Here is an 11,885-nt window from a genome sequence, read left to right on the forward strand (position 1 = left end):
TATCCAACACATTCTTACGTTGATTGTTTAAGTTTTCACTCTTCTGGTGGCCTTAAGGCAAGGAAAGCTTCAGGGGAATCTTGAATATTAGGTCCCTCTGGAAGAGAATGAAAGTGAAGGGAGGGAGGGCCATTTGGGGAAGCCCTTAAAGAGAGAAAGGGCCGTGAACAAGGCACATGTAGTATGGAGGGTGAGAACCCCAACAGGACCTATGCACTGCCCCAAGAGACAGAGAGCTGGTGTGTCCATCAAAGGCCTCCTCTAGGACAGCATTGTCCCCACAGGGTAGCACTGGGCAAGCCTAGACAAAGGATGGCCTCCTGCAAAGTCCAGAGAACCCCCACCCAGCCAACCTTCAACAGGCTGTATGGTGGTGGCTGGGCTCCACACTTTGGGTCTCACTGCCTGGCTCATGCCCTGTTTTCCCAGAAGGTCCGTAATGAGGGGCTAGATTCCATTTGGCTTCTTGGGTCACGGTCTCTTTCTACCTTTAGAATATTGGGAATGATCCTTCCTACCCTCCAGGTTTCTGTCTCTACTCCAAATCTATGTTATGGTGAGCACAGCACCAAGTAGTCAACATAAGGATTTCAAGCAAAGCTATGTACACCATGGCTAGCTGGCCTTTCCCATATGCTGAATTTAAAAAAAAAAAAAATGCCAATGAGAAAATATGTATAAATTTACAGTCTTCTGGCACCTTCTGTCAGACCATTTAGGGTGTCACACTAAACTGTGTTCTCTTATGTGTGTATGTCTATGTATATATACAAATATACCATTTTTTTTTCCTTCTTACTTTGTTGGGCTATCCATTATACCTTCAATCCAGAACTTTCATCTCCAGACCCACTTATCCAACTGCTCATGCCTTCCCAATATCTCCTCAAGGACATCTTGTAGGTCCCTCATATTCAATATGTCCAAAACTGAACTCATCTCCATTCATTCTGCTCCCATGCACAACAAAACCTGCAATCTTGCTCCCCCCTCAGTGGTCCTGATCTAAGTAAATAGCATCTGGAAATGAAGCAAAAAACCTGGGAGTTATCCTAGATTCCACATTCTTCCTCATTTTCCACATCCAAGTCCTGTTGAGTCTATCTCCTGAAAATCTCTCAAATCCATTCCTACAGACCTACAATGGCTTACCATTGCTAAAACCCCCTGGTCTAAAAAAAAAGAAGCCTCTTGGCCTTAGCACCTCTTCTTGGAAATTGCCATACCATGAGAGCCAAGAAGAGGAAGAAGCCAATGCATAGGCTAAAGCATCAAAGAAGACAGTGAGGCAGAGGTCCAAGCAAATCGATAGCTTATAGACCCATAGAAGCCACAGGAGCAGAGATAAGGAAAGCCAGAAGCAAGGGATACTAATACCAATTGTTGGAGTGCGTGCCTACTTTCTAGAGTTTGATTCAATGGATCAAGAATATTCATCACCATCTGATCACAATCACCACCTTTGAGAGACCCACCTTGCTCATACCAAAACAATTCCTTTTGATCCTTTGCCCTGGACCTGTGACTTTGGGGACTAATTCTGTTTTCATTTGTGGCTGAATGTAACAAGTATATAATAAATCATATCTTCTGCTGCCTTGCCTAAAGAAAAATTAAATAAGTAAAATAAAATAAAATGCAAGATCTGATCCCCTTCTAGCTGTGTCTTGAGCCTCCTACCTCCATAGAGTCTTGGCTACAGCTACTTGGCCCTCCTGTTTTTTTCAGAGCTTCCATGTTCAACTAGCTCTTTGCAAATGTTTTCCTAGACTTTGAATACCTTAGAATACTCTCCTTCACCTCTTTCCTTAACTAATACCTATTTGTTCTTCATAGCTCAGCTTAAATCTCCCTCAGAGAAGGCTTCCTTGATTCTTGGACAAGGTTTCATCCCCTCACATGTTTCCACAGTGCCCTATAGTTCTTTGTGGCACTCATCAATGTAAATAATTACTTGTGGAATTACATGTTTAATATTTGCTTCCATCAGTAGACTGAATGTTCCCTGAAGAGAGGGAGCCTTTAGCTTGCTTCCCACTCTCTAGTGCCCGGTGCATGGTGAGTGCCAGGAAAAGTGTTTGCTTAGTGAATGAGTGATGGATGACTTTCCTGCATATACGTGTATGTGTATTCATTCACATATATAAATAAAATTCATTACCTATAATTATAAATTATGTCTTCTTGATTGAATAATTCTCTTAAGCTTTTCATTATTTCACAACCTAAAAACATCTTGGATGTTCATATACTCATGAAGCCTCGTTTATTTTGTTTAATAAGAGCTGTCAAAAAAGCACACTCCAGTAAGTCTGAAGAATACCAAAGCTTCCCATGGACTCAGTACACTTTCTCTAGGAATAGAGTATTTTATTTGTTTTAGAATTCATTTTTTATTATGATGAGAAACTGTGATGGCCATTCTTAAAGCCATTACGGACTACCTTATGGGCCTCATGTTCAACAATTATTTTTCTTAGTCTTTTACTGAAAAACCATGAGTTAGGTCAGGTGAGTACTTCCCCCCCCCCCCCGGTATGGGAAAACTGGAACCAAGCCATCTTCTATGAGCCAAAGAAAATTAAAGATAGAAAATCAAACTAGAAATGCAGAAATCTCTCTGCTTATGGCTGCTTCCCAGCCAACAGAGGCTGTAAAGCTTGGTCAAAATAATAAATACTTAAGTGATAAATACTGAGTTGTAATTGGCTAATAAGTCAGCACAACCAAATTATGTTAAGCAAGCGAGCATGTGCTAATATACTGCATTAGTATTCAAGTACAGAAAATTTCATTCTAAGTGTAAGAATCTACTTAGCCTTTTTCTGTTCACCTCTTTCCTCCTTTTAATACACACTAAGGAAGTATTCAGATGAGACTTACTTGATCTTTAGTAGGAAGAGAAAGACAAAAACAATTCCTCACACATGAATGTCTTCCTTCTCAGAACCCTAGGACCCTGTGTCAATATCACTTAATAAGCAATTAGTTACTGTGCATACTTCTATTGTTTTTTTTTTAACTTCTCACATGTATAAAGAATTATCTTGTCTCTAACTAGACTCTCAATTTCCTGAGAGCAGGGCTTTACTCCTGATATTTCTACATCTCTTCTGAAGCTCCTAGTATCTGGTATATAATAGGAGTTCTACAAAAATATGCTCAGCCACTTGACATTTTTAATTAAATGAGAGAGTGGAAGGACCCATTAATATACTAAAATATGTAATCTGGTGGACCTAAAGAGCTTTTTAGGTTATTCTTTTGGCATTGCTTTATTAGTGAGAGTTGGGTGAAGCCCATCTTCCCTAGGCCATCTGCTCGCAAGGCTTTACCTCAGAACCATGACTCTCAGACCCCCTGCTCCAGGCCAAAGGTCTTTCCACAGTTCCAGACTGCTATCACCAATAGCTACGTGGATCTCCCAGAGGCAACTCCATTTCAACATGTCCAAACCCAAGTTTATCATCCTGCTTTATCCAAGCCTGCTCTTCTCTCCATGGCCCCTAACAAGGCAAATGGCAACAAACTCACTAAGACATCCAAGCCAAAACAAACTTGGAAGCCAAATTCTCCTTCTCTCTCTCTCTGCTCCAAAACTAAGTGGCACTACCCTAAATTCAAGAACCCTCTCTAACTGCTCTCCAGACCTCAGATTCCATCACCAGTCTGCCCTCCAGAATAGCCCATCCTAAAATTCAAGTCTCAATCTTTATTCTCTAGCTTAAAGTCTTTTAACAGTTCCTTATAAGGTAAGGGATAAAATGTAAACTCCTTAAAATTACATGTATCAAAATAAAAAGATTCCGCAAGATAAGTGGAGAGTGGGACACACTTCTATGTACGTGCAACATAGAAAAACGTGTTAAAGTACTTATCTCCTTAAATTATAAGCATGTATAGTTTTGAATAAAACAAAAAGCAAATTTTTCAAAATTACATGTTTCACTATCTGGCCCATGCCTTCCTGTCCAACATTATCTCTCACTCCTCCTTGACGTGCTAATATCTCCTGTGCCTCTGTACTTTGCACACTCTGTTACCTCCATTCACTAGCTTCTATCTATCCCTCCATATTGTACCTGATACGTTGCAAGAGGACATCACATAGCTACCTTTCAAGGAAAGTAACTAAGGTTCTTGGAAATTGATTTGTAGGGGAAGGTCCCCCTGAGGGACCAGGGACCAATTTGGGGGCCAACTCCTTTTGAGGTGACCTGAGAGATTTCTATCCAGTAACTCAATGTTAGAGGACAGCAGATGGACCCAACCACACCCTCATCTTTTAGGAATTATCAGTGAGAGATGAGCATAGAGAAGGGCACTAGGACTCAGGCTATATCCCTAGGAAGTAGAAGCAGGTTTTCTCATTTTCCATAAAATCAGCTCAGAATTCTGGGCTTATTTATTCTGGTTTATTCTGGGCTGACTAGAGGATTCCTTGTTTTCCTCAAATCTTTGAAAAGACTCCTTCACATCTTTGCAGAAGGCTGATATGAATGAAAAGGATCCGTGTGAGTTTCTTCCTTGTGACTCTAAGGACTCTGCTAGAATAAATCTGCAGCTCACTGCTAGCCTGCAGCACCTACTCCTGGCATCCCAGGTGGAGGAGCCCCTGTGCGTTCCTCTGTAACTATAGTCAGCACTTCCAGCTTCTCCTTTCAGTCTCTCCTGCTAGCTTGGCAAGAGCCAAAGGGAGGGTATCTTATCTGCTTTTGACTCCCAGAGCTTATCAAAGTGCCTGGCATATAATAGACACTCAGTAGATGTTAATTGAGTAAACTAATGCTGCTTGAACATTGATGGCACTATTAAAAATTTCTGATGAGTACAGAGAAAATACAGCATAAGAGGGCTTAATTAAATAAGAAATATGAAAGCAAAGATGCGGGCTTCTTTACCTATGGTTTTTCCCCACATCTTTGGAAGAGTCACTTAAGCTCTCTGTGCTTCAATGGGGTATTAGTGAAGACTCTTTAAGACAAATCAAACTCCAAGCAACCCAAGCAGAAACAGCCCAATTGGTTCTGTCGCTGGGAGAGCCCAGAATCTGAGAAACAGGTGCAGGAACTGGGGCTTCTGGGAGCAGACCCTGGGGCTTCTGGGAGCAGACCAAGGCTTTCCACTCCATGTTCTCCCCTCTGCTTTTCTCTGAGTGTTGGTTCTCCTGTCCCCTATCACAGAAAGGTCTTCTCCATTAAGTAGGAAGTGGACCCAGTGGCAGCCACCAGGAAAACCCAGAAGGGAAAGCAGCACTCCCCAACAACCAAGAGAGCAGTCTCAATGAAGGACTCTATCACTTCTGCTTGGTTTCCCTGCCACACCTGACTCCTACCACGGTTGCCACTAGGGTGAAATCCTAAGACTGGCTAGTCCTGGACATTGAGCTCATACCTAAGCCAAGGGTAGGGAGTAGAGGGAGGCAGGGCCCATTACCATACGAGGGAGTCAAAAAGCTCACTGAATACTAAAAAATCAATAGTGCTGGTCTGTTACCTTAATAGCCATTTACCTCTCTTTATATGACAATATTGTTTTAGATAATGCAAAAGAAATCATCTTCATAGTGTCACATAAGCAAAAAATTAATTATACTTGGGCAAAATAAATACATGATGGCTTAAATACAATTGTGACAATAAATGCCAAGGAGTCAGTGAAACCTGTTGGCTTGCTCTCAATTAAAAAATATAAAAAGTATAGAAACATTTTTTGTCATCATAGAACAGGCTGGCAAATAGGAAAACTCTTGATCAGGACCCAAGGTGCAAGTCATGACTCCAACCTATACAGTCCTGAGGTTCCCCGACATCACCAGAGGAATAAAGGGCCACCCTTGTCATATTTTCCCTGATTGGAAAATTCTCTGACAAAACAACCACCGGGAAGGGCTCTTACAGATTCCACCATCTCTACAGAGGAAAGAGGTATGACAATGGTACTGGGGGACAACAGAGGTCTACTGAAACGGAAATGGGGGGGTGGGGGAGAGGCTCCTCCCAGAAACGTAAGCAGACAGCATCCCTTTGGCAGAGATGATTAAAAAGCTCAGGTGTGTAGTATTTGTTTCCCCCTGGCTTAGAGGAACGTGGGTATGAGATGGTAGCAGGGCTGCAGAGGGAGAGTGAGGAATACCACAAAACTCGAATCACAGTCAGCCTCCATGCAAGGTGTTCAGCACCTTGCTCAAGGGAGATAAGAGTCATCATTATAGTAAACATCAAAACTTGCAAGGGTTTTGCAATCTCAAGAGGAGGAGATAGTGTTTAAAATTCCCATTTCTGATAGTCGATGTGCTATTAGCATCCTGATGTTGTTACAAGGCTAGATTAAGTGTTTTTCCCAGGGGCGTCTGGGTGGCTCAAACGCCACCTCAAAACGTCTGGGTGGGTTAAAGCCTCTGCCTTTGACTCAGACCATGATCCCAGGGTCTTGGGATCCAGACCCGCATCAGACTCTCTGCTCAGCATGGAGCCTGCTCCAGCCCCCAACCCGCCAGCCTTTCTGCCTACTTATGATCTCTATCGAATAAATAAATAAATATCTTTTTTTAAAAAAAAAAGGTTTTCCCAATTTTTTCCCAGAAAAATATGTGAACAGGCTCTAGATTTCAAATACGTATTGAGAATTTACTATATACCAGATAGTACTGGTGCAGGGATACACCAGCGATCAACACAGTCCAAAAAACTATGTCCTCATGAAGTTTATATTTCAGTTGGAGGAGACAGACAATAAACACAATAAGTACATAATAAGTAAATAAAATAAATACACATGTAAAATACGTTTACATAATAAGTAAATAAAATACATAGTTTTCAGGTGGTGAGATGTGTAAGAAAAAAGAAGCAAAGCATGGGGGGCGCCTGGGTGGTTCAGTCGGTCAAGCATCTGCTTTGAGCTAGGTCATGATCCCAGGGGATCCCACTGGGCTTGCTGCTCAGCTGGAAGTCTGCTTCTCCTTCTCCCTCAGCCTTCTCCCACCTCCCCACTCACGCTCTCAGAATTTCTCTCTGTGTCTTAACTAAATACAATCTTTAAAAAAAAAAAGGAAACAAAGCATGAAAGAGCAATGGGTGGAGGTTGTAACACGTAAAGGATCATCCCCTATATTCTCCTACATTGTGGATTCTTGGCAGATAAGAACAGCAATAACAATCCTCTTTCTGCTGGTAAGGACCACTCCTTTCCCACATCTTACCCTGTTCCTACTTCAGTTTAGATTTCTGTGCCCAACCTGGGTAATGATGTTAACAAAACTTAACTCCTGTCTACTTCATGCAATACAGTGTGGATAGATCATGTGGCCTCTAAGCTTACCCCAATATATATTTATCCTCCTTTTTACTATTAAAAAGTTCATATGTGTTCCTTAATGTTTCCGTCATCATCTATTATTTGAACATCTACTATGTGCCAGACCCTGCTCTATGTCCTGGAGTATAGTAGTAAGACACACAAGGTATTCATCCTCAAGGAACTTACATTCTAACAGAGGAGATGAAAAATTGAACAGTAGACTGAACACAGAAGATACTGACAAGAAGACTGATGCCACTGAACCGTCCAGGTATGAGATGATCAAGTCCTGAACTTAGATGACTCTCAAATAAACTGAACCAAATTCTTGACTGTGTTGGCCTATAAAGCGCCTTCTAAATGGAGTCAAGGTAATAGTGAAAATCCAATTGTGGCTATTTGGTCTTTCTAAAATGTTGTAAGGGCTGTTTCCTCTCTCTTACCGACAATCTGTTGTGTGGACAAACAGAAACATACCCTTCCACCTCCTATGAGTTTCTATTTTTTGAACAGCAAGAGTGTTATTCCAAATGGTATAAATAAGCATGTCTTCGGTTTCCAGAGTCTTTAGCAACTTATCATAGCACTACTGTTTGGGTTTTTTTGTTTTTTTTTTTTTTTAAGTGGCAGTAAGAACCATTAACAGTAGTAAAAAAAAAAAAAAAATATATATATATATATATATGTCACAATAACGATAGTAACATGTCCTTTTCAAAATAGAAAGCGGAGCAACAGATCTCCTCAGATTGCTTTTAGGGAGTGCATTTCAGTAGGAAGGGTAAAGAGAGGAATTCAAAAACACACACTTGGAGAAGAACCAACCCACACCTTTTATGTTCAAAGGCACAGGATGCTGAGTAGATGGAAGAGATGAGAGAACGAAAATGTGGTTATGTCACACCCCAACACCTTGGGGAGAGAAGCCGAAAAGACAGGAACCAGAAAGCGGTAAGACAGTGTGTTATAAGCACTAAATGCTTTTTCACACACATGCTCAGCCTGGCTGATTTACTCAAACACTCCCCTCTAGCCTGAGCAGCTCCATGGGGTTGGTTGTAGTTATAAAAACAGCCAGAGAGAAGCAGCTCCTGAATGTGTGTGGACAAGTCCCTCCAGCTGAGATTTTAGGGGACCCCCCCAGCAGCACTTTGATGCTGCCTACCTCAGACCCCGACTTTGCAGACACAACCATTTTCTGAGTGCACCCCAATATGATCAGTTGTAATGTTCATACATATAACATGTGCTTACTGTAAACACCAAATGCACCTCAATGGTCAGGACAGCTTGCCAACCAAAAAGACAAGATCTCCAAGTACCGCCTCTGTCTGCAGCAGCCGGACAACCCAAAAATCATCTTATTTGTCATGGTTTCCTGTGCAGATCCGTGGCAATGAAACTCACTTGGATTACTGATGGAAGGGCTTTTATAAATGGCGCTTTCAATGTGCCATTGAAAACATATATGCCTTAAAAAACATATATGCCTATCCCTTCCCTTTAGAAACTTTGAACATCCCGGTTGGGATGTGGTCTCCTCTAGGATGAAGCTAACTTATATCAGCGCCTTTTTTATTTTGTTTCAGGTTGTGTGTATGTGTGCGTGCGCGCATGCGCGCTTTCAAACATACTAACTACTGCAAAAGGAACTGCCAGGGAGCTCCTATTCCTATCACTGTCCATAAGGAAGAGAATGGAGAATATACTTGGAAAAAACACTGTTGTTGTTGTTTTAGCACTAGATATTTGATGCCAAATGTCTCATGAAATGAGTATCTGGTAGTTATGAAAGGTGTTTTGGGGATCTGCCTGGTCAACTGAGGGGCAAGCTGTAAATGCACAGCTATCACTAGAGCTTCCTGACCAGGGTAACCAGCTGTTCATTGTTTATGAAATCTTCTCACAGAAAGGACACCTCTCCTTAGCAGGAGATTGTCGGTAAGAGAGAGGAAACAGCCCTTAGCAGAAACAATGAAGTGAATGAAATTCAGAGATCTCTATCCATCAGTCCAACTAGAATTCTGGCCACTGTACTGAAAGCAAATGTGCTATTTCACTATTCTAATATTGCTAGGAAACTCCAATATTTGTTCTGACCCCCCCGCTTTCTCCAGAAACAGACCTACCTTCTAGTAATTATTTCCCCAATAGAAAGAATGCTAAGAAAATATCAGAAGTTGAACTAGACCGGGGCAAGGAAGAGGAAAATTGAGCAGTCAGAATGAATGTTGAATTTGAACTGTTGGTAAGTTCTTGGACCACCTGCCAAGATGTTTGCAAGCATTTTGTAGAGAGTATCTTCCTTTGATTAACACAGTCTGTGGCCTGAGTGCCCCCAGACTTTCCTCCTTGGATAAAAAGATGAGAAACATCTCCGTGGACATTGAGCTAACTACAACTGAAATCTAAAGACATTTCCCCTTCCCCCAAAGAAAGTATGCTATGGAAATAGCAAGGCATTCTAAAATACCCAAAACAAAACAAAACAAAACAAAAAAACCCAAGTCTCTTGGGGGGAAAAAAGGTAGCAGTGACTGTAATTAACCGAGAAGCAGTTATGGAACGTCCAGGGCTGTATTTAAAGGGACCTGCAGGAAGGGGGTGAGCAGTCACGGCTGTAGCAGGGTCGTAAAATACCGATTGCAGAGAGAAACAGGGTAAGAGAAGTAAATAGATTTACTTACAGCCCTCGGAGCCGAAGCCAGATTTTCTCGATCTGTTCGGGTTGCAGGTACTTCAGAGAGTTGCTCTCAAATTCTTCAATCTCCTTGGTTGGCGACTCCATAGCTGCAGGTTATCACTGGGAGTGAGGCTGTGAGAGTTTGGGCTGGCCCTCTCCCCGCCTCCTCGCGGGTCCGGCCCTCGAGCCCCAGCCCGGCGCCGCGCGCCTTTGCCTGTCACTTTCTGTGCCCCCAAACCTGGACTTACTGCAGGCTCGCAGCACGGGCGACCCCCGGCCCAGGTGCCTCCCGGAGGCAGCTGCAGGAACCAGCCATGGTCCCGAGCACAACAGGGATTGTGCTCCTGCTCCAGGAGAAAGCACCTCGGACCTACTCGGATTTTTTTTTCTTTCTTTCTTTCTTTTATTTTTTCTTTTTTTTTTTTTTTTTTTTAAGACAAAGCCACAGAAACGATCAGTGTAGCAGCGGATGGATTTGGGGGAGAAAGGGAGACCGGGTAGGAAGGGGGAGACTGAAGGGAGAGAAGGGAAAGAGGCGAGAGAGGGAAAGGGAAGCGCCAAGGGGGAGCTGGTGCGGGCGGGGTGGTCCGACCTGGAGGCCGCGCACCTCACCGGCCCGCGCCCCCCGCCCCAGCCGCGGGCGGCCCGCGGCTTCCCTCCTCCCGTCCCACCGTCCCACCGTCTCTGCCCAGCCTCGCCGCGTTCGCGCCCCGTCTCTTGTTTTCTTTCACTTACCAGCAGCTCTGCTGACAAGCGAGAAAACTGACAACTGAGAAAAGTCGTCTGTCAGCGCGCCGGGGCTGGCGTCTGGTCTGACACCCGCGGGCGCGGAGGGAGGGGCGCGCGGGGAAGCGCCGGCCGCGGGGCACACGCTCGGGCCTCGGACCGGGAGCCCCGCGCGCGCCACGCACCGCCCCGGCGCGCACAAAACGACGCCCGAGGTGCCCCGCGCGCGCCGTCCCGGGGAACCGAGGGCTGCGGCCCCCCAGAGGGCTGCAGGCAGAACAGCGCGGCGACCTTCCGCGGAGTTCGCGCTGGCAGCTCTCAGGTGCGGCTCACCTACAGGCCCGCCGGAGACCCGGGTCCATTTGAAATATTAAAGCAATTGGTAGGGATTAAAGTAATCACACATCACACTTAAAAAGACCTGATATGTTCTTACTAATGAGAGCCTTCATTTGTCCATCCCTCCCCGCCTCCCCGACCCATGATGGGGTGGGGGGAGGGCATGGGGGGGATGGCGGTGGTGCCGGGAAGGAAAATATAAACCAACACTGAGGAGGTAGGAAGTTCCACCGATTAATGCCACATATTCCTCAAGAGGTCCCTGCAGGGGCGCAATGGTTGGGCAGGCGTTGAGACTGGCAAAGAGGTTCAGCTCCACAAAGTGGCAACTCACTGTGTCCCCCTAGGTCATTCACAGTGTCAATAAAGCACTGTGCTCTGGAAGTATGGGACCAGATAGGGAGTTGGGAAGGGAGGAAGGAGGGGGTATTAGGAGAGAGACCAAAGACGGAAAAAGAAAGATCCTGGCTCAAGTTGATTGCAGCCTAACTCCCATCTAGATGAAGCCACTACCACCTCCCAGGGCTATTTCAAAGCTGGGACCCAGGGCTCCTGAGATTCTGGGTGCAGCTTGCCCCTTAACCATATTTCCCTCCCTGGCAGATTCTTTCATTCACACTCCCAGAATCCTTTGGCTAGCCATTAGTTCTATGCCTGCTTCTCAAAAGTAAGAGTGATAAAGATAACAGCTAGTTTTTCCTCATTTTTCCAGTAAAGTTACAGTCATATGACCTTGATAAAGGAATACAGTGATAGTGTTTAAATCCTAAATGCTCACCCATTTGGTAGTCGGCATTTATTTCCAGAAATTAGAGGTGAGGTGAGAGTGATGGGA

At 44.1% G+C, this 11,885-nt stretch overlaps 1 protein-coding gene across 5 annotated transcripts in view; it reads right to left on the bottom strand.

The window, feature by feature from the left end:
* Nucleotides 1-11,083, bottom strand: part of PDE1C (phosphodiesterase 1C) — a 304,120-nt gene extending 293,037 nt beyond the window's left edge. For 3 of the 5 annotated variants that reach the window (XR_006601374.1, XM_045062854.1, XM_045062855.1), the window contains exon 1: nucleotides 9,990-10,711. Coding sequence is in view for 4 of the 5 variants with exons in the window: in XM_045062854.1 (XP_044918789.1) it covers nucleotides 9,990-10,090 (101 nt within the window). In the remaining variant the exon portion in view is untranslated. The other 2 variants (XM_045062853.1, XM_004762602.3) reach the window with 2 other exon arrangements.
* Between the last annotated feature and the right edge of the window lie 802 nt (nucleotides 11,084-11,885).

The sequence above is a fragment of the Mustela putorius genome, unplaced genomic scaffold (assembly GCF_011764305.1).
Source record: "Mustela putorius furo isolate JIRA1106 unplaced genomic scaffold, ASM1176430v1.1 tig00003845_pilon_pilon_pilon, whole genome shotgun sequence".
Lineage (NCBI taxonomy): Eukaryota > Metazoa > Chordata > Mammalia > Carnivora > Mustelidae > Mustela > Mustela putorius.